At 41.3% G+C, this 24,504-nt stretch overlaps 1 protein-coding gene across 1 annotated transcript in view; it reads right to left on the minus strand.

The window, feature by feature from the left end:
- Positions 1-526: 526 nt before the first annotated feature.
- marc1 (mitochondrial amidoxime reducing component 1) overlaps positions 527-24,504 on the minus strand; it is a 79,484-nt gene continuing 55,506 nt past the window's right edge. Inside the window, exons 4-7 of the mRNA XM_052496038.1 lie at positions 11,697-11,837; positions 5,548-5,609; positions 4,182-4,253; positions 527-1,040 (exon numbers count right to left, since the gene is read on the minus strand). Coding sequence (XP_052351998.1) covers positions 914-1,040; positions 4,182-4,253; positions 5,548-5,609; positions 11,697-11,837 — 402 coding nt within the window. The 3' untranslated portion in view covers positions 527-913. The remainder of the gene's footprint in view (positions 1,041-4,181; positions 4,254-5,547; positions 5,610-11,696; positions 11,838-24,504) is intronic.

The raw sequence follows: 24,504 nt of genomic DNA on the forward strand, positions 1-24,504 counted from the left end.
TGTTGTTGTTTTTTTAACACTACATTTTAAGTTTAACGGCTTCACAACCGGTAAATTCTCAACCTCTCACTTGGTTACGAATGCAGCACAAGGGGAGGTTGATGTTACGTGGGACTGCAGGAGAGAGTTAGAGGGGAGGAGTTGCCCCTTAGGCTATAGGCCAAGGTCTCGTTCAACAGCACTCAATGGTGTGCAACTTTTAATGGAAACTGTGCTGTTCTGAACAACCAGTTGAAGAATGTTGTATTCATGGACAGCGTTTACACAGGCAGCCCAATTCTGATCTTTTTTTTCCACTAATTGGTCTTTTGTCCATATCAGATCAGCTCTGAAAACTATTTTGTGATTAATCAAAAGAACAATTAGTGGGAAAAAAGATGAGAATTGGGCTGCCTGTGTAAACGCAGCCCCAGTGGCCCCAGAGCGTGTGTGTGTTTTGATCAGGCCACACCCCTCCACACACACCAAATTGGAGAAAACATACCTCAAGGCTGTTGAAAAATGGTGCGCAAAAAACATCACTGTATGTAGCAAAACTTTTACTGAACTGAACGCACCCCGGTAGACTTGCCCTCTCAGCACTGTTTGATTGGTTGTTTTCCTTTACACGATAAACATTTATCTTTTCAAGCTCATACAGAACACACATTAAAACCAATTACAAATGTTCTCAATCATAAAAAGGATTAAAAAAAATGTTTTTCCCCCCATATAATCTCATATAATCTCATATAATCTCATATAATCTCATATAATTACATAATCTTCAGCCTACTTAGAAAGAATGATTTAACTGCAAAATATGAAAAGCGGGTATTCTGTTCTATTTGTTATTTTGTGACTGTCTAATCATCTATGCCATCACACTACTACATGTAAAGCGTATATTATAGTAGCTAGTCTTCCATCCATCTCAGTGGCTGGTCTTGTACACCACATCTCCAACCTGGAGCACCCCTGTCTTGCTGACGATATACATCTGTCCAAACAGTGGTGCTGTCTTATAGATGTTCTTCTGGGATGGGTCACACATTCGATAGCTGGGGAACAAATCAAACCGTAGCAGTTAATACCTTCTATAAGCAATGACTTGCTCTATAACATTCGATAGCTGGGGAGCAAATCAAACCGTAGCAGTTAATACCTTCTATAAGCAATGACTTGCTCTATAACAGAAGTCACATTGTGCTTGATCACAGACGGCAGTTTTTCGAGAGAATCAAATTTGTAATGCACTGTGGGTAAATTGTGACTGACTGATCTTCAAATAGTAATGAGTAGTTATTTATGATGCAAGGTGATTTGTAGATCAGTCCAGTCCGGCAGTTACTTGCACTATCAAGCTGCAATATAACAAACCCAAAGACAGACAAATTCCACACTGAACAAAAATATAAAACGCTAAGATTTTACTGAGTTACAGTTTCATATAAAGTAATCAGTTCATTGAAATAAATAAATTAGGTCCCTAATTTATGAATTTCACATGACTGGGAATACAGATATGCATCTGTTGGTCTCAGAGCTTGGGGTGTGGATCAGAATACCAGTCAGTATCTGGTGTGGATCAGAAACCCAGTCAGTATCTGGCGTGGATCAGAAACCCAGTCAGTATCTGGTGTGGATCAGAAACCCAGTCAGTATCTGGTGTGATCAGAAACCCAGTCAGTATCTGGTGTGATCAGAAAACCAGTCAGTATCTGGTGTGATCAGAAAACCAGTCAGTATCTGGTGTGGATCAGAAACCCAGTCAGTATCTGTGTGATCAGAAACCCAGTCAGTATCTGGTGTGATCAGAAACCCAGTCAGTATCTGGTGTGGATCAGAAAACCAGTCAGTATCTGTGTGATCAGAAAACCAGTCAGTATCTGGTGTGATCAGAAACCCAGTCAGTATCTGGTGTGGATCAGAATACCAGTCAGTATCTGGTGTGGATCAGAAACCCAGTCAGTATCTGGTGTGACCACCATTTGCCTCATGCAGCGCGACACATCTCCTTCACATAGAGTCGATCAGCAGCCGAAACGCGTCAGATTTTAAAAAAAAACTTGCTTCTATTGAACATGACAAATAAATAAAGGAATTGTTATTAATTATGAAGAGTGCCTTGGTCCTCCTTTCTTTTTGTTGATCAGGTTGTTGATTGTGGCCTGTGGAATCCTCTTCAATGACTGTGTTTAGATGTTAGATATTGGCGGGAACTGGAACACACTGTCGATCCAGAGCATCCCAAACATGCTCAATGGGTGACATGTCTGGTGAGTATGGAGAACATCTGTGGTCCTTCTGTGGCTCAGTTGGTAGAGCATGGCGCTTGTAACGCCAGGGTAGTGGGTTCGATCTGGGGACCACCCATGTAGAATGTATGCACACATGACTGTAAGTCCTTTGGATAAAAGCGTCAGCTAAATGGTTATATTATCTTGGCCATGTCCTGTTATAATCTCCACCCGGCACAGCCAGAAAGAGGACTGGCCACTGGCCCCCTCATAGCCTGGTTACCCAGCACAGCCCTCTAGCCTACCCAGCACAGCCAGAAGAGGACTGGCCACCCCTCATAGCCTGGTTCCACTCTACCCAGCACAGCCAGAAGAGGATGGCCACCCCTCATAGCCTGGTTCCACTCTACCCAGCACAGCCAGAAGAGGACTGGCCACCCTCATAGCCTGGTTCCTCTCTACCCAGCACAGCCAGATGAGGACTGGCCACCCCACATAGCCTGGTTCCTCTCTACCCAGCACAGCCAGATGAGGACTGGCCACCCCACATAGCCTGGTTCCTCTCTACCCAGCACAGCCAGAAGAGGACTGGCCTCCCCTCATAGCCTGGTTCCACTCTACCCAGCACAGCCAGATGAGGACTGGCCACCCCACATAGCCTGGTTCCTCTCTACCCAGCACAGCCAGAAGAGGACTGGCCACCCTCATAGCCTGGTTCCTCTCTACCCAGCACAGCCAGAAGAGGACTGGCCACCCCTCATAGCCTGGTTCCACTCTACCCAGCACAGCCAGAAGAGGACTGGCCACCCCTCATAGCCTGGTTCCTTTCTACCCAGCACAGCCAGAAGAGGACTGGCCACCCCACATAGCCTGGTTCCTCTCTAGGTTTCTTCCTAGGTTCTGGCCTTTCTAGGGAGTTTTTCCTAGCCACCGTGCTTCTACACCTGCATTGCTTGCTGTTTGGGGTTTTAGGCTGAGTTTCTGTACAGCACTTTGAGATATCAGCTGATGTACGAAGGGCTATATAAATAAAATTGATTTTGATTTGAAAGAACTGGGACATTTTTAGTGTCCAGGAATTGTGTACAGATCCTCGCGACATGGGGCTGTGCATTATCATGCTGAAACATGAGGTGATGGCGGTGGATGAATGGCACGACAATGGGCCTCAGGATCTCGTCACGGTATCTCTGTGCATTCAAACTGCCATCGATAAAATGCAATTGTGTTTGTTGTCCATAGCTTATGTCTGCCCCATACCATAACCCCACCGCCACCATGGGGCACTCTGTTCACAACGTTGACATCAGCAAATTTCTCGCCCACACAACGCCATACACGCTGTCTGCCATGTAGACAGGATGAGATGCCATCTGCTCGGGACAGTTGAAACCGGGATTCATCCGTGAAGAGCTCACTTCTCCAGCGAGGCCAGTGGCCATCGAAGGTGAGCATTTGCCCACTGAAGTCGGTTACGATTCTGAACGGTTGGATGACCAAATAAAAATTAAAAAACGAAGTTGGAGGCGGCTTATGGTAGAGAAATGAGCATTCAATTATCTGGCAACAGCTCTGGTGGAGATTCCTGCAGCCAGCAGGCCAATTGCCCACTCCCTCATAATTTGATATCTGTGGCATTATGTTGTGTGACAAAACTGCACATTTTATAATGGCCTTTTATTGTCCCCAGCACAAGGTGCACCTGTGTAATGATCATGCTGTTTAATCAGCTTATTGATATGCCACACCTGTCAGGTGGATGGATTATCTTGGCAAAGGGATACATGCTCACTAAAAGGGATGTAAAGAAATTTGTGCCCAAAAATTGAGATTAATACGCTTTTGGTGTGTATGGAACATTTCTGGGATCCTTTTATTTCAGCTCATGAAACAGGGGACCAACACTTCGTTGCGTTTTATATTTCTGTTCAGTGTACATATAGTGCCAGCTACTCTTGTTACCTTTTGAGTGTGTCCAGTGGCTGTTTCCTGCTGATGACTCCTGTTTCAGGGTCAACCGTGGTGGAGATGCATCTGGTAAGGATGACAAATGAGGATGACAAATGAGGATGACATCCTTTACTTAACACCTTAATAGTAATTGTATATAATGTTGGGTTCTGAGGTCCTGAGAATATGAAAATATACAGTGGGGAGAAGAATAAAATGCAAATTAATTTTCTTAAAAATCATACAATGTGATTTTCTGGATTTTTGTTTTAGATTCCGTCTCTCACAGTTGAAGTGTACCTATGATTTAAACCAATTACAGACCTCTACATGCTTTGTAAGTAGGAAAACCTGCAAAATCGGCCGTGTATCAAATACTTGTTCTCCCCACTGTACTTATTCATGTTACTGGGGGAGTGCTGAGGTTTAGAGGGTCGACACCAGAAGTTAATGGTTGTAGGAGGAAGGTAATGCAGGGAAGCGAGTACATGTGGCATTGATAAGCGGAGAGAGCCATAGATTAGTGGTGAAGGGGGGTTGAGGTCAAGTCAGGTCACCTTAAGTGAGAAATACAAGTTTATGGCCCGTATCACTTAGTGTCCTGCCTAGCAGTAAAGATTAAATGTTTGTACAGATGTGTAGGAGGAGCCTAGGAGAAAAGGTTAAATATCAGGGCTTGTGTGAAAATGCTTTGTCTAATGGAGCTATATTGATCCTCTAGGGATGAATAAACTTGTGTTTATATAATATAGTGACCCTGTGTTTATATAATATAGTGACCCTGTGTTTATATAGTTTATATAATATAGTGCCCCTGTGTTTATATAGTTTATATAATATAGTGACCCTGTGTTTATATAGTTTATATAATATAGTGCCCCTGTGTTTATATAATATAGTGCCCCTGTGTTTATATAATATAGTGACCCTGTGTTTATATAGTTTATATAATATAGTGACCCTGTGTTTATATAGTTTATATAATATAGTGACCCTGTGTTTATATAGTTTATATAATATAGTGCCCCTGTGTTTATACAATATAGTGCCCCTGTGTTTATATAATATAGTGACCCTGTGTTTATATAGTTTATATAATATAGTGACCCTGTGTTTATATAATATAGTGACCCTGTGTGACCCACAGGGTCACTATATTATATAAACTATATAAACACAGGGTCACTATATTATATAAACACAGGGTCACTATATTATATAAACACAGGGTCACTATATTATATAAACTATATAAACACAGGGTCACTATATTATATCCATCTATATAAACACGACAATAGCAAACCTTGCTTGTGCCCGTAGCAACGGGAGGAAGTTTGTGATGATAAATGATGAACAGTAGTTAAGACCACATTACCTCCCACACGCCATCACACGGTGCAGCCGCACATTGCCAATCTGAATATCTTCCCAAGAATCCTAACCGAGAGGAAGATTAAATGAATGTTTTGTGAATATAATTAGTATCCTAAAACCCCAACACACTGGAACAAAGTAATGACTAAGTGGAATTACAAGAGGCCACTTTTAGCCTCAAAGGACCAGGATATTCCCCATAGAATGACATGTAGAATAACATAGAAACTCTGGATATACCAATTAAACCTCCTCAATTATAGAATTAACAAGGTTTACAAAAACTATATATGTGATGTTGATGGTTGATGTTGGTTGATGTTGGTTGATGTTGGTTGATGTATGATGATGTTGGTTGATGTATGATGATGTTGGTTGATGTATGATGATGTTGGTTGATGTTGGTTGATGTATGATGATGTTGGTTGATGTTGGTTGATGTATGATGATGTTGGTTGATGTATGATGATGTTGGTTGATGTTGGTTGATGTATGATGATGTTGGTTGATGTTGGTTGATGTTGGTTGATGTTGGTTGATGTATGATGATGTTGGTTGATGTATGATGATGTTGGTTGATGTATGATGATGTTGGTTGATGTATGATGATGTTGGTTGATGTTGGTTGATGTTGGTTGATGTTGGTTGATGTTGGTTGATGTTGATGTTGATGTTGGTTGATGTATGATGATGTTGGTTGATGTTGGTTGATGTTGGTTGATGTTGGTTGATGTATGATGTTGTTGGTTGATGTATGATGTTGGTTGATGTATGATGTTGTTGGTTGATGTTGGTTGATGATGATGTTGTTGATGTATGATGTTGTTGGTTGATGTATGATGATGTTGGTTGATGTTGGTTAATGTTGGTTGATGTTGGTTGATGATGGTTGATGTATGATGTTGGTTGATGTTGTTGATGATGATGATGGTTGATGTATGATGTTGGTTGATGTATGATGTTGGTTGATGTATGATGATGATGGTTGATGTATGATGTTGGTTGATGTATGATGTTGGTTGATGTATGATGTTGGTTGATGTTGGTTGATGTTGGTTGATGTATGATGATGTTGGTTGATGTATGATGTTGGTTGATGTTGGTTGATGTATGATGATGTTGGTTGATGTATGATGATGTTGGTTGATGTATGATGATGTTGGTTGATGTTGGTTGATGTTGGTTGATGGTGGTTGATGTTGGTTGATGTTGGTTGATGTATGATGATGTTGGTTGATGTATGATGTTGGTTGATGTATGATGTTGGTTGATGTATGATGATGTTGGTTGATGTATGATGTTGGTTGATGTATGATGATGTTGGTTGATGTATGATGATGTTGGTTGATGTTGGTTGATGTTGGTTGATGTTGGTTAATGTTGGTTGATGTTGGTTGATGTATGATGTTGTTGGTTGATGTTGGTTGATGTTGGTTGATGTTGGTTGATGTATGATGTTGGTTGATGTTGGTTGATGTATGATGATGTTGGTTGATGTATGATGTTGGTTGATGTATGATGTTGGTTGATGTATGATGATGTTGGTTGATGTATGATGTTGGTTGATGTATGATGTTGGTTGATGTATGATGATGTTGGTTGATGTTGGTTGATGTTGGTTGATGTTGGTTGATGTTGGTTGATGTTGGTTGATGTTGGTTGATGTATGATGTTGGTTGATGTTGGTTGATGTATGATGATGATGGTTGATGTATGATGTTGGTTGATGTATGATGTTGGTTGATGTATGATGATGATGGTTGATGTATGATGTTGGTTGATGTATGATGTTGGTTGATGTATGATGTTGGTTGTTGTTGGTTAATGTTGGTTGATGTATGATGATGATGGTTGATGTATGATGTTGGTTGATGTTGGTTGATGTTGGTTGATGTATGATGTTGGTTGATGTATGATGTTGGTTGATGTATGAGGATGTTGGTTGATGTATGATGATGTTGGTTGATGTTGGTTGATGTATGATGTTGGTTGATGTATGATGTTGGTTGATGTATGATGATGTTGGTTGTTGTTGGTTGATGTTGGTTGATGTATGATGATGTTGGTTGATGTAAGATGTTGGTTGATGTATGATGTTGGTTGATGTTGGTTGATGTATGATGTTGGTTGATGTATGATGTTGGTTGATGTTGGTTGATGTTGGTTGATGTATGATGATGTTGGTTGATGTAAGATGATGTTGGTTGATGTAGGATGATGTTGGTTGATGTATGATGATGTTGGTTGATGTATGATGATGTTGGTTGATGTATGATGATGTTGGTTGATGTTGGTTGATGTATGATGATGTTGGTTGATGTTGATGATGTTGTTGATGTTGGTTGATGTATGATGATGTTGGTTGATGTATGATGATGTTGGTTGATGTATGATGATGTTGGTTGATGTTGGTTGATGTATGATGATGTTGGTTGATGTTGGTTGATGTATGATGATGTTGGTTGATGTATGATGATGTTGGTTGATGTATGATGATGTTGGTTGATGTATGATGATGTTGGTTGATGTATGATGATGTTGGTTGATGTTGGTTGATGTATGATGTTGGTTGATGTATGATGATGTTGGTTGATGTTGGTTGATGTATGATGATGTTGGTTGATGTATGATGATGTTGGTTGATGTATGATGATGTTGGTTGATGTTGGTTGATGTATGATGATGTTGGTTGATGTATGATGTTGTTGGTTGATGTTGGTTGATGTTGGTTGATGTTGGTTGATGTTGGTTGATGTTGGTTGATGTTGGTTGATGTTGGTTGATGTTGGTTGATGTTGGTTGATGTATGATGTTGTTGGTTGATGTATGATGTTGTTGGTTGATGTTGGTTGATGTTGGTTGATGTTGGTGGTGTGATATGATGTGGTGTGATGTGGTGTGATGTGGTGTGATGTGGTGTGATGTGGTGTGGTGTGGTGTGATGTGGTATGATGTGGTGTGATGTGGTGTGAAGTGGTGTGGTGTGGTGTGGTGTGATGTGGTGTGAAGTGGTGTGGTGTGATGTGGTGTGATGTGGTGTGATGTGATGTGATGTGATGTGGTGTGGTGTGATGTGGTGTGGTGTGGTGTGATGTGGTGTGATGTGGTGTGGTGTGATGTGGTGTGATGTGGTGTGGTGTGATGTGGTGTGGTGTGTGTGGTGTGGTGTGATGTGGTGTGATGTGGTGTGGTGTGATGTGGTGTGATGTGGTGTGGTGTGATGTGGTGTGATGTGGTGTGATGTGATGTGATGTGGTGTGGTGTGGTGTGATGTGGTGTGGTGTGTGTGGTGTGGTGTGATGTGGTGTGATGTGGTGTGGTGTGATGTGGTGTGGTGTGATGTGGTGTGATGTGGTGTGGTGTGATGTGATGTGATGTGGTGTGGTGTGGTGTGGTGTGATGTGGTGTGATGTGGTGTGGTGTGATGTGGTGTGATGTGGTGTGGTGTGATGTGGTGTGATGTGGTGTGGTGTGATGTGGTGTGATGTGGTGTGGTGTGATGTGGTGTGATGTGGTGTGGTGTGATGTGATGTGGTGTGGTGTGATGTGGTGTGATGTGGTGTGATGTGATGTGGTGTGATGTGGTGTGATGTGATGTGATGTGGTGTGATGTGGTGTGATGTGGTGTGGTGTGATGTGGTGTGTGTGTGTGGTGTGATGTGGTGTGATGTGTGTGGTGTGATGTGGTGTGATGTGGTGTGGTGTGATGTGGTGTGATGTGATGTGATGTGATGTGGTGTGATGTGGTGTGATGTGGTGTGATGTGGTGTGATGTGATGTGATGTGAAGTGGTGTGGTGTGGTGTGATGTGGTGTGATGTGATGTGGTGTGATGTGGTATGATGTGGTGTGATGTGGTGTGAAGTGGTGTGGTGTGTGGTGTGATGTGGTGTGGTGTGTGTGGTGTGATGTGATGTGATGTGTGTGATGTGGTGGTGTGATGTGGTGTGGTGTGGTGTGGTGTGTGTGGTGTGATGTGATGTGGTGTGTGTGATATGGTGTGATGTGATGTGGTGTGATGTGATGTGGTGTGTGGTGTGGTGGTGTGGTGTGATGTGGTGTGATGTGGTGTGATGTGGTGTGGTGTGATGTGATGTGATGTGGTGTGGTGTGATGTGATGTGGTGTGGGTGTGGTGTGAAGTGGTGTGGTGTGATGTGATGTGATGTGGTGTGGTGTGATGTGATGTGGTGTGGTGTGATGTGATGTGGTGTGATGTGGTGTGGTGTGATGTGGTGATGTGATGTGGTGTGGTGTGATGTGGTGTGATGTGGTGTGATGTGGTGTGGTGTGATGTGATGTGATGTGGTGTGGTGTGATGTGGTGTGATGTGTGGTGTGGTGTGATGTGGTGTGGTGTGATGTGGTGTGATGTGGTGTGATGTGGTGTGATGTGGTGTGATGTGGTGTGGTGTGGTGTGGTGTGATGTGTGTGTGATGTGGTGTGGTGTGATGTGGTGTGGTGTGATGTGGTGTGATGTGGTGTGGTGTGGTGTGATGTGGTGTGATGTGGTGTGATGTGATGTGGTGTGATGTGATGTGGTGTGATGTGGTGTGATGTGGTGTGATGTGGTGTGATGGTGGTGTGATGTGTGTGTGAAGTGGTGTGGTGTGATGTGATGTGGTGTGATGTGGGTGTGATGTGATGTGGTGTGATGTGGTGTGGTGTGTGTGATGTGGTGTGGTGTGATGTGTGGTGTGGTGTGGTGTGATGTGGTGTGATGTGATGTGATGTGTGGTGTGATGTGGTGTGATGTGGTGTGATGTGGTGTGAAGTGGTGTGGTGTGATGTGATGTGATGTGGTGTGATGTGGTGTGATGTGGTGTGGTGTGATGTGATGTGGTGTGATGTGGTGTGATGTGGTGTGGTGGTGTGATGTGATGTGGTGTGGTGTGATGTGATGTGGTGTGGTGTGATGTGGTGTGGTGTGATGTGGTGTGATGTGGTGTGATGTGGTGTGATGTGGTGTGATGTGGTGTGATGTGGTGTGGTGTGATGTGGTGTGGTGTGATGTGATGTGGTGTGGTGTGGTGTGATGTGGTGTGGTGTGGTGTGGTGTGATGTGGTGTGATGTGGTGTGATGTGGTGTGGTGTGATGTGGTGTGGTGTGATGTGGTGTGGTGTGGTGTGATGTGATGTGATGTGATGTGATGTGGTGTGGTGTGATGTGATGTGGTGTGATGTGGTGTGGTGTGGTGTGGTGTGATGTGGTGTGATGTGGTGTGGTGTGGTGTGGTGTGATGTGGTGGTGTGGTGTGATGTGATGTGATGTGGTGTGATGTGATGTGGTGTGATGTGGTGTGGTGTGGTGTGATGTGGTGTGTGTGATGTGATGTGTGTGGTGTGATGTGATGTGGTGTGGTGTGGTGTGATGTGGTGTGATGTGATGTGGTGTGGTGTGATGTGGTGTGATGTGATGTGATGTGATGTGATGTGGTGTGGTGTGATGTGGTGTGGTGTGATGTGTGGTGTGATGTGATGTGGTGTGATGTGGTGTGTGTGGTGTGGTGTGATGTGATGTGGTGTGATGTGGTGTGATGTGATGTGATGTGATGTGGTGTGGTGTGATGTGGTGTGATGTGGTGTGGTGTGGTGTGGTGTGATGTGGTGTGAAGTGGTGTGGTGTGATGTGGTGTGGTGTGGTGTGATGTGATGTGGTGTGATGTGGTGTGGTGTGATGTGGTGTGAAGTGGTGTGGTGTGATGTGGTGTGTGTGGTGTGGTGTGATGTGATGTGGTGTGATGTGGTGTGGTGTGATGTGGTGTGAAGTGGTGGTGTGGTGTGATGTGATGTGGTGTGGTGTGGTGTGGTGTTATGTGGTGTTATGTGGTGTGATGTGGTGTGGTGTGGTGTGGTGTTATGTGGTGTTATGTGGTGTGATGTGGTGTGATGTGGTGTGATGTGATGTGGTATGATGTGGTGTGATGTGGTGTGGTGTGGTGTGGTGTGATGTGGTGTGGTGTGATGTGGTGTGATGTGGTGTGATGTGGTGTGATGTGGTGTGGTGTGATGTGGTGTGGTGTGGTGTGGTGTGGTGTGGTGTGATGTGGTGTGATGTGGTGTGATGTGGTGTGGTGTGATGTGATGTGGTGTGATGTGGTGTCATGTGTCGATGCTGTGTGATGTGTGATGTGTGCGTGTTGAAACTGTACCTCGTCAAAAGCATCACAATCACTGACCACGATGCTGGGTCGGAACCGTGCCACGGTGACCTCCTTCTCCAGCCTACTGCTCAGGTCCTTCACAGAGGATTCAGACAGCAGCATGATAGGGCCAAGGTCATTGTACACTATCTAGACAACAACATGACAGAACCAAATGTCAGAGTAGGACAACAACATGACAGAACCAAATGTCAGAGTAGGACAACAACATGACAGAACCAAATGTCAGAGTAGACAATAACATGACAGAACCAAATGTCAGAGTAGACAACATGAACAGAACCAAATGTCAGAGTAGGACAACAACATGAACAGAACCAAATGTCAGAGTAGACAACAACATGACAGAACCAAATGTCAGAGTAGACAACAACATGACAGAACCAAATGTCAGAGTAGACAACAACATGACAGAACCAAATGTCAGAGTAGACAACAACATGACAGAACCAAATGTCAGAGTAGACAACAACATGAACAGAACCAAATGTCAGAGTAGACAACAACATGACAGAACCAAATGTCAGAGTAGACAACAACATGACAGAACCAAATGTCAGAGTAGACAACAACATGACAGAACCAAATGTCAGAGTAGACAACAACATGACAGAACCAAATGTCAGAGTAGACAACAACATGACAGAACCAAATGTCAAATGTCAGTAGACAACAACATGACAGAACCAAATGTCAGAGACAACAACATGACAGAACCAAACAACAACATGACAGAACCAAATGTCAGAGTAGACAACAACATGACAGAACCAAATGTCAGAGTAGACAACAACATGACAGAACCAAATGTCAGAGTAGACAACAACATGACAGAACCAAATGTCAGAGTAGACAACAACATGACAGAACCAAATGTCAGAGTAGACAACATGACAGAACCAAATGTCAGAGTAGACAACATGACAGAACCAAATGTCAGAGTAGACAACAACATGACAGAACCAAATGTCAGAGTAGACAACAACATGACAGAACCAAATGTCAGAGTAGACAACAACATGACAGAACCAAACAACAACATGACAGAACCAAATGTCAGAGTAGACAACAACATGACAGAACCAAATGTCAGAGTAGACAACAACATGACAGAACCAAATGTCAGAGTAGACAACAACATGACAGAACCAAATGTCAGAGTAGACAACAACATGACAGAACCAAATGTCAGAGTAGACAACAACATGACAGAACCAAATGTCAGAGTAGACAGAACCAAATGTCATGACAGAACCAAATGTCAGAGTAGACAACAACATGACAGAACCAAATGTCAGAGTAGACAACAACATGACAGAACCAAATGTCAGAGTAGACAACAACATGACAGAACCAAATGAAGACAACAAATGACAGAACCAAATGTCAGAGTAGACAACAACATGAGAACCAAATGTCAGACAACAACATGACAGACAACAACATGACAGAACCAAATGTCAGAGTAGACAACAACATGACAGAACCAAATGTCAGAGTAGACAACATGACAGAACCAAATGTCAGAGTAGACAACAACATGACAGAACCAAATGTCAGAGTAGACAACAACATGACAGAACCAAATGTCAGAGTAGACAACAACATGACAGAACCAAATGACAGAAGTAGACAACAAATGTCAGAACCAAATGTAGTAGACAACAACATGACAGAACCAAATGTCAGAGTAGACAACAACATGACAGAACCAAATGTCAGAGTAGACAACAACATGACAGAACCAAATGTCAGAGTAGACAACAACATGACAGAACCAAATGTCAGAGTAGACAACAACATGACAGAACCAAATGTCAGAGTAGACAACAACATGACAGAACCAAATGTCAGAGTAGACAACAACATGACAGAACCAAATGTCAGAGTAGACAACAACATGACAGAACCAAATGTCAGAGTAGACAACAACATGACAGAACCAAATGTCAGAGTAGACAACAACAACAACAAATGTCACAGAACCAAATGTCAGAACCAAATGTCAGAGTAGTAGACAACAACATGACAGAACCAAATGTCAACAACATGACAGAACCAAATGTCAGAGTAGACAACAACATGACAGAACCAAATGTCAGAGTAGACAACAACATGACAGAACCAAATGTCAGAGTAGACAACAACATGACAGAACCAAATGTCAGAGTAGACAACAACATGACAGAACCAAATGTCAGAGTAGACAACAACATGACAACAACAGAACCAAATGTCAGAGTAGACAACAACATGACAGAACCAAATGTCAGAGTAGACAACAACATGACAGAACCAAATGTCAGAGTAGACAACAACATGACAGAACCAAATGTCAGAGTAGACAACAACATGACAGAACCAAATGTCAGAGTAGACAACAACATGACAGAACCAAACATGACAACATGACAGAACCAAATGTCAGAGTAGACAACAACATGAACAGAACCAAATGTCAGAGTAGACAACAACATGACAGAACCAAATGTCAGAGTAGACAACAACATGACAGAGACAACAACAGACAGAACCAAATGTCAGAGTAGACAACAACATGACAGAACCAAATGTCAGAGTAGACAACAACATGACAGAACCAAATGTCAGAGTAGACAACAACATGACAGAACCAAATGTCAGAGTAGACAACAACATGACAACAACATGACAGAACCAAATGTCAGAGTAGACAACAACATGACAGAACCAAATGTCAGAGTAGACAACAACATGACAGAACCAAATGTCAGAGTAGACAACAACATGACAGAACCATGACAACAACATGACAGAACCAAATGTCAATGACAACAACATGACAGAACCAAATGTCAGTAGACAACAACATGACAGAACCAAATGTCAGAGTAGACAACAACATGACAGAACCAAATGTCAATGACAACAACATGACAGAACCAAATGTCAGAGTAGACAACAACATGACAGAACCAAATGTCAGAGTAGACAACAACATGACAGAACCAAATGTCAGAGTAGACAACAACATGACAGAACCAAATGTCAGAGTAGACAACAACATGACAGAACCAAATGTCAGAGAACCAAATGTCAGAGTAGACAACAACATGACAGAACCAAATGTCAGAGTAGACAACAACATGACAGAACCAAATGTCAGAGTAGACAACAACATGACAGAACCAAATGTCAGAGTAGACAACAACATGACAGAACCAAATGTCAGAGTAGACAACAACATGACAGAACCAAATGTCAGAGTAGACAACAACATGACAGAACCAAATGTCAGAGTAGACAACAACATGACAGAACCAAATGTCAGAGTAGACAACAACATGACAGAACCAAATGTCAGAGTAGACAACAACATGACAGAACCAAATGTCAGAGTAGACAACAACATGACAGAACCAAATGTCAGAGTAGACAACAACATGAACCAAACAGAACCAAATGTCAGAGTAGACAACAACATGACAGAACCAAATGTCAGAGTAGACAACAACATGACAGAACCAAATGTCAGAGACAACAACATGACAGAACCAAATGTCAGAGTAGACAACAACATGACAGAACCAAATGTCAGAGTAGACAACAACATGACAGAACCAAATGTCAGAGTAGACAACAACATGACAGAACCAAATGTCAGAGTAGACAACAACATGATGACAGAACCAAATGTCAGAGTAGACAACAACATGACAGAACCAAATGTCAGAGTAGACAACAACATGAACCAAACAGAACCAAATGTCAGAGTAGACAACAACATGACAGAACCAAATGTCAGAGTAGACAACAACATGACAGAACCAAATGTCAGAGTAGACAACAACATGACAGAACCAAATGTCAGAGTAGACAACAACATGACAGAACCAAATGTCAGAGTAGACAACAACATGACAGAACCAAATGTCAGAGTAGACAACAACATGACAGAACCAAATGTCAGAGTAGACAACAACATGACAGAACCAAATGTCAGAGTAGACAACAACATGACAGAACCAAATGTCAGAGTAGACAACAACATGACAGAACCAAATGTCAGAGTAGACAACAACATGACAGAACCAAATGTCAGAGTAGACAACAACATGACAGAACCAAATGTCAGAGTAGACAACAACATGACAGAACCAAATGTCATGACAACAACATGACAGAACCAAATGTCAGAGTAGACAACAACATGACAGAACCAAATGTCAGAGTAGACAAGAACATGACAGAACCAAATGTCAGAGTAGACAACAACATGACAGAACCAAATGTCAGAGTAGACAACAACATGACAGAACCAAATGTCAGAGTAGACAACAACATGACAGAACCAAATGTCAGAGTAGACAACAACATGACAGAACCAACAACATGACAGAACCAAATGTCAGAGTAGACAACAACATGACAGAACCAAATGTCAGAGTAGACAACAACATGACAGAACCAAATGTCAGAGTAGACAACAACATGACAGAACCAAATGTCAGAGTAGACAACAACAGACAACAAACATGACAACAACATGACAGAACAGAACCAAATGTCAGAGTAGACAACAACATGACAGAACCAAATGTCAGAGTAGACAACAACATGACAGAACCAAATGTCAGAGTAGACAACAACATGACAGAACCAAATGTCAGAGTAGACAACAACATGACAGAACCAAATGTCAGAGTAGACAACAACATGACAGAACCAAATGTCAGAGTAGACAACAACATGACAGAACCAAATGTCAGAGTAGACAACAACATGACAGAACCAAATGTCAGAGTAGACAACAACATGACAGAACCAAATGTCAGAGTAGACAACAACATGACAGAACCAAATGTCAGAGTAGACAACAACATGACAGAACCAAATGTCAGAGTATGACAGACAACAACATGACAGAACCAAATGTCAGAGTAGACAACAACATGACAGACAACAACATGACAGAACCAAATGTCAGAGTAGACAACAACATGACAGAACCAAATGTCAGAGTAGACAACAACATGACAGAACCAAATGTCAGAGTAGACAACAACATGACAGAACCAAATGTCAGAGTAGACAACAACATGACAGAACCAAATGTCAGAGTAGACAACAACATGACAGAACCAAAAATGTCAGAACCAAAGTAGACAACAACATGACAGAACCAAATGTCAGAGTAGACAACAACATGACAGAACCAAATGTCAGAGTAGACAACAACATGACAGAACCAAATGTCAGAGTAGACAACAACATGACAGAACCAAATGTCAGAGTAGACAACAACATGACAGAACCAAATGTCAGAGTAGACAACAACATGACAGAACCAAATGTCAGAGTAGACAACAACATGACAGAACCAAATGTCAGAGTAGACAACAACATGACAGAACCAAATGTCAGAGTAGACAACAACATGACAGAACCAAATGTCAGAGTAGACAACAACATGACAGAACCAAATGTCAGAGTAGACAACAACATGACAGAACCAAATGTCAGAACCAAATGTCAGAGTAGACAACAACATGACAGAACCAAATGTCAGAGTAGACAACAACATGACAGAACCAAATGTCAGAGTAGACAACAACATGACAGAACCAAATGTCAGAGTAGACAACAACATGACAGAACCAAATGTCAGAGTAGACAACAACATGACAGAACCAAATGTCAGAGTAGACAACAACATGACAGAACCAAATGTCAGAGTAGACAACAACATGACAGAACCAAATGTCAGAGTAGACAACAACATGACAGAACCAAATGTCAGAGTAGACAACAACATGACAGAACCAAATGTCAGAGTAGACAACAACATGACAGAACCAAATGTCAGAGTAGACAGAACAACATGACAACAACATGACAGAACCAAATGTCAGAGTAGACAACAACATGACAGAACCAAATGTCAGAGTAGACAACAACATGACAGAACCAAATGTCAGAGTAGACAACAACATGACAGAACCAAATGTCAGAGTAGACAACAACATGACAGAACCAAATGTCAGAGTAGACAACAACAACAGAACCAAATGTCATGACATGACAGAACCAAATGTCAGAGTAGACAACAACATGACAGAACCAAATGTCAGAGTAGACAACAACATGACAGAACCAAATGTCAGAGTAGACAGAACAACATGACAGAACCAAATGTCAGAGTAGACAACAACATGACAGAACCAAATGTCAGAGTAGACAACAACATGACAGAACCAAATGTCAGAGTAGACAACAACATGACAGAACCAAATGTCAGAGTAGACAACAACATGACAGAACCAAATGTCAGAGTAGACAACAACATGAACAGAACCAAATGTCAGAGTAGACAACAACATGACAGAACCAAATGTCAGAGTAGACAACAACATGACAGAACCAAATGTCAGAGTAGACAACAACATGACAGAACCAAATGTCAGAGTAGACAACAACATGACAGAACCAAATGTCAGAGTAGACAACAACATGACAGAACCAAATGTCAGAGTAGACAACAACATGAACAGAACCAAATGTCAGAGTAGACAACAACATGAACAGAACCAAATGTCAGAGTAGACAACAACATGACAGAACCAAATGTCAGAGTAGACAACAACATGACAGAACCAAATGTCAGAGTAGGACAACAACATGACAGAACCAAATGTCAGAGTAGACAACAATGACAGAACCAAATGTCAGAGTAGACAACAACATGACAGAACCAAATGTCAGAGTAGACAACAACATGACAGAACCAAATGTCAGAGTAGGACAACAACATGACAGAACCAAATGTCAGAGTAGACAACAACATGACAGAACCAAATGTCAGAGTAGACAGAACCAAATGTCAGAGTAGACAACAACATGACAGAACCAAATGTCAGAGTAGACAACAACATGACAGAACCAAATGTCAGAGTAGACAACAACATGACAGAACCAAATGTCAGAGTAGACAACAACATGACAGAACCAAATGTCAGAGTAGACAACAACATGACAACAAATGACAGAACCAAATGTCAGAGTAGACAACAACATGACAGAACCAAATGTCAGAGTAGACAACAACATGACAGAACCAAATGTCAGAGTAGACAACAACATGACAGAACCAAATGTCAGAGTAGACAACAACATGACAGAACCAAATGTCATGACAGAAGATGACAGAACCAAATGTCAGAGTAGACAACAACATGACAGAACCAAATGTCAGAGTAGACAACAACATGACAGAACCAAATGTCAGAGTAGACAACAACATGACAGAACCAAATGTCAGAGTAGACAACAACATGACAGAACCAAATGTCAGAGTAGACAACAACATGACAGAACCAAATGTCAGAGTAGACAACAACATGACAGAACCAAATGTCAGAGTAGACAACAACATGACAGAACCAAATGTCAGAGTAGACAACAACATGACAGAACCAAATGTCAGAGTAGACAACAACATGACAGAACCAAATGTCAGAGTAGACAACAACATGACAGAACCAAATGTCAGAGTAGACAACAACATGACAGAACCAAATGTCAGAGTAGACAACATAACAGAACCAAATGTCAGAGTAGACAACAACATGACAGAACCAAATGTCAGAGTAGACAACAACATGACAGAACCAAATGTCAGAGTAGACAACAACATGACAGAACCAAATGTCAGAACAACATGACAGAACCAAATGTCAACAACATGACAGAACCAAATGTCAGAGTAGACAACAACATGACAGAACCAAATGTCAGAGTAGACAACAACATGACAGAACCAAATGTCAGAGTAGACAACAACATGACAGAACCAAATGTCAGAGTAGACAACAACATGACAGAACCAAATGTCAGAGTAGACAACAACATGACAGAACCAAATGTCAGAGTAGACAACAACATGACAGAACCAAATGTCAGAGTAGACAACAACATGACAGAACCAAATGTCAGAGTAGACAACAACATGACAGAACCAAATGTCAGAGTAGACAACAACATGACAGAACCAAATGTCAGAGTAGACAACAACATGACAGAACCAAATGTCAATGACAACAACATGACAGAACCAAATGTCAGAGTAGACAACAACATGACAGAACCAAACAGAACAACAACATGACAGAACCAAATGTCAGAGTAGACAACAACATGACAGAACCAAATGTCAGAGTAGACAACAACATGACAGAACCAAATGTCAGAGTAGACAACAACATGACAGAACCAAATGTCAGAGTAGACAACAACATGACAGAACCAAATGTCAGAGTAGACAACAACATGACAGAACCAAATGTCATGACAGAACCAAATGTCAGAGTAGACAACAACATGACAGAACCAAATGTCAGAGTAGACAACAACATGACAACAACATGACAGAACCAAATGTCAGAGTAGACAACAACATGACAGAACCAAATGTCAGAGTAGACAACAACATGACAGAACCAAATGTCAGAGTAGACAACAACATGACAGAACCAAATGTCAGAGTAGACAACAACATGACAGAACCAAATGTCAGAGTAGACAACAACATGACAGAACCAAATGTCAGAGTAGACAACAACATGACAGAACCAAATGTCAGAGTAGACAACAACATGACAGAACCAAATGTCAGAGTAGACAACAACATGACAGAACCAAATGTCAGAGTAGACAACAACATGACAGAACCAAATGTCAGAGTAGACAACAACATGACAGAACCAAATGTCAGAGTAGACAACAACATGACAGAACCAAATGTCAGAGTAGACAACAACATGACAGAACCAAATGTCAGAGTAGACAACAACATGACAGAACCAAAAATGTCAGAACCAAATGTAGACAACAACATGACAGAACCAAATGTCAGAGTAGACAACAACATGACAGAACCAAATGTCAGAACCAAAGAGTAGACAACAACATGACAGAACCAAATGTCAGAGTAGACAACAACATGACAGAACCAAATGTCAGACAACATGACAGAACCAAATGTCAGAGTAGACAACAACATGACAGAACCAAATGTCAGAGTAGACAACAACAGAACCAAATGTCAGAGTAGACAACAACATGACAGAACCAAATGTCAGAGTAGACAACAACATGACAGAACAAATGTGACAACAACATGACAGAACCAAATGTCAGAGTAGACAACAACATGACAGAACCAAATGTCAGAGTAGACAACAACATGACAGAACCAAATGTCAGAGTAGACAACAACATGACAGAACCAAATGTCAGAGTAGACAACAACATGACAGAACCAAATGTCAGAGTAGACAACAACATGACAGAACCAAATGTCAGAGTAGACAACAACATGACAGAACCAAATGTCAGAGTAGACAACAACATGACAGAACCAAATGTCAGAGTAGACAACAACATGACAGAACCAAATGTCATGACAACAACATGACAGAACCAAATGTCAGAGTAGACAACAACATGACAGAACCAAATGTCAGAGTAGACAACAACATGACAGAACCAAATGTCAGAGTAGACAACAACATGACAGAACCAAATGTCAGAACCAGAACCAAATGTCAGAGTAGACAACAACATGACAGAACCAAATGTCAGAGTAGACAACAACATGACAGAACCAAATGTCAGAGTAGACATGACAGAACAACATGACAGAACCAAATGTCAGAGTAGACAACAACATGACAGAACCAAATGTCACAACATGACAGAACCAAATGTCAGAGTAGACAACAACATGACAGAACCAAATGTCAGAGTAGACAAATGACAGAACCAAATGTCATGACAACAACATGACAGAACAGAACCAAATGTCAGAGTAGACAACAACATGACAGAACCAAATGTCAGAGTAGACAACAACATGACAGAACCAAATGTCAGAGTAGACAACAACATGACAGAACCAAATGTCAGAGTAGACAACAACATGACAGAACCAAATGTCAGAGTAGACAACAACATGACAGAACCAAATGTCAGAGTAGACAACATGACAGAACCAAATGTCAGAGTAGACAACAACATGACAGAACCAAATGTCAGAGTAGACAACAACATGACAGAACCAAATGTCAGAGTAGACAACAACATGACAGAACCAAATGTCAGAGTAGACAACAACATGACAGAACCAAATGTCAGAGTAGACAACAACATGACAGAACCAAATGTCAGAGTAGACAACATGACAGAACCAAATGTCAGAGTAGACAACAACATGACAGAACCAAATGTCAGAGTAGACAACAACATGACAGAACCAAATGTCAGAGTAGACAACAACATGACAGAACCAAATGTCAGAGTAGACAACAACATGACAGAACCAAATGTCAGAGTAGACAACAACATGACAGAACCAAATGTCAGAGTAGACAACAACATGACAGAACCAAATGTCAGAGTAGACAACAACATGACAGAACCAAATGTCAGAGTAGACAACAAACATGACAACAACAGAACCAAATGTCAGAGTAGACAACAACATGACAGAACCAAATGTCAAGTAGACAACAACATGACAGAACCAAATGTCAGAGTAGACAACAACATGACAGAACCAAATGTCAGAGTAGACAACAACATGACAGAACCAAATGTCAGAGTAGACAACATGACAGAACCAAATGTCAGAGTAGACAACAACATGACAGAACCAAATGTCAGAGTAGACAACAACATGACAGAACCAAATGTCAGAGTAGACAACAACATGACAGAACCAAATGTCAGAGTAGACAACAACATGACAGAACCAAATGTCAGAGTAGACAACAACATGACAGAACCAAATGTCAGAGTAGACAACAACATGACAGAACCAAATGTCAGAGTAGACAACATGACAGAACCAAATGTCATGACAGAACCAAATGTCAGAGTAGACAACAACATGACAGAACCAAATGTCAGAGTAGACAACAACATGACAGAACCAAATGTCAGAGTAGACAACACAACAAATGACAGAACCAAATGTCAGAGTAGACAACAACATGACAGAACCAAATGTCAGAGTAGACAACAACATGACAGAACCAAATGTCAGAGTAGACAACAACATGACAGAACCAAATGTCAGAGTAGACAACAACATGACAGAACCAAATGTCAGAGTAGACAACAACATGACAGAACCAAATGTCAGAGTAGACAACAACATGACAGAACCAAATGTCAGAGTAGACAACAACATGACAGAACCAAATGTCAGAGTAGACAACAACATGACAGAACCAAATGTCAGAGTAGACAACAACATGACAGAACCAAATGTCAGAGTAGACAACAACATGACAGAACCAAATGTCAGAGTAGACAACAACATGACAGAACCAAATGTCAGAGTAGACAACAACATGACAGAACCAAATGTCAGAGTAGACAACAACATGACAGAACCAAATGTCAGAGTAGACAACAACATGACAGAACCAAATGTCAGAGTAGACAACAACATGACAGAACCAAATGTCAGAGTAGACAACAACATGACAGAACCAAATGTCAGAGTAGACAACAACATGACAGAACCAAATGTCAGAGTAGACAACAACATGACAGAACCAAATGTCAGAGACAACAACATGACAGAACCAAACAGACAACATGACAGAACCAAATGTCAGAGTAGACAACAACATGACAGAACCAAATGTCAGAGTAGACAACAACATGACAGAACCAAATGTCAGAGTAGACAACAACATGACAGAACCAAACAGAACCAAATGAACCAAATGAGTAGACAACAACATGACAGAACCAAATGTCAGAGTAGACAACAACATGACAGAACCAAATGTCAGAGTAGACAACAACATGACAGAACCAAATGTCAGAGTAGACAACAACATGACAGAACCAAATGTCAGAGTAGACAACAACATGACAGAACCAAATGTCAGAGTAGACAACAACATGACAGAACCAAATGTCAGAGTAGACAACAACATGACAGAACCAAATGTCAGAGTAGACAACAACATGACAGAACCAAATGTCAGAGTAGACCATGACAGAAAATGTCAGAGTAGACAACAACATGACAGAACCAAATGTCAGAGTAGACAACAACATGACAGAACCAAATGTCAGAGTAGACAACATGACAGAACCAAATGTCAGAGTAGACAACAACATGACAGAACCAAATGTCAGAGTAGACAACAACATGACAGAACCAAATGAAGTAGACAAAATGACAGAACCAAATGTCAGAGTAGACAACAACATGACAGAACCAAATGTCAGAGTAGACAACAACATGACAGAACCAAATGTCAGAGTAGACAACAACATGACAGAACCAAATGTCAGAGTAGACAACAACATGACAGAACCAAATGTCAGAGTAGACAACAACATGAACAGAACCAAATGTCAGAGTAGACAACAACATGACAGAACCAAATGTCAGAGTAGACAACAACATGACAGAACCAAATGTCAGAGTAGACAACAACATGACAGAACCAAATGTCAGAGTAGACAACAACATGACAGAACCAAATGTCAGAGTAGACAACAACATGACAGAACCAAATGTCAGAGTAGACAACAACATGACAGAACCAAATGTCAGAGTAGACAACAACATGACAGAACCAAATGTCAGAGTAGACAACAACATGACAGAACCAAATGTCAGAGTATGACAACAAATGTCATGACAGAACCAAATGTCAGAGTAGACAACAACATGACAGAACCAAATGTCAGAGTAGACAACAACATGACAGAACCAAATGTCAGAGTAGACAAC

The sequence above is a fragment of the Oncorhynchus keta genome, chromosome 35, assembly GCF_023373465.1.
Source record: "Oncorhynchus keta strain PuntledgeMale-10-30-2019 chromosome 35, Oket_V2, whole genome shotgun sequence".
Taxonomy (NCBI): Eukaryota; Metazoa; Chordata; class Actinopteri; order Salmoniformes; family Salmonidae; genus Oncorhynchus; species Oncorhynchus keta.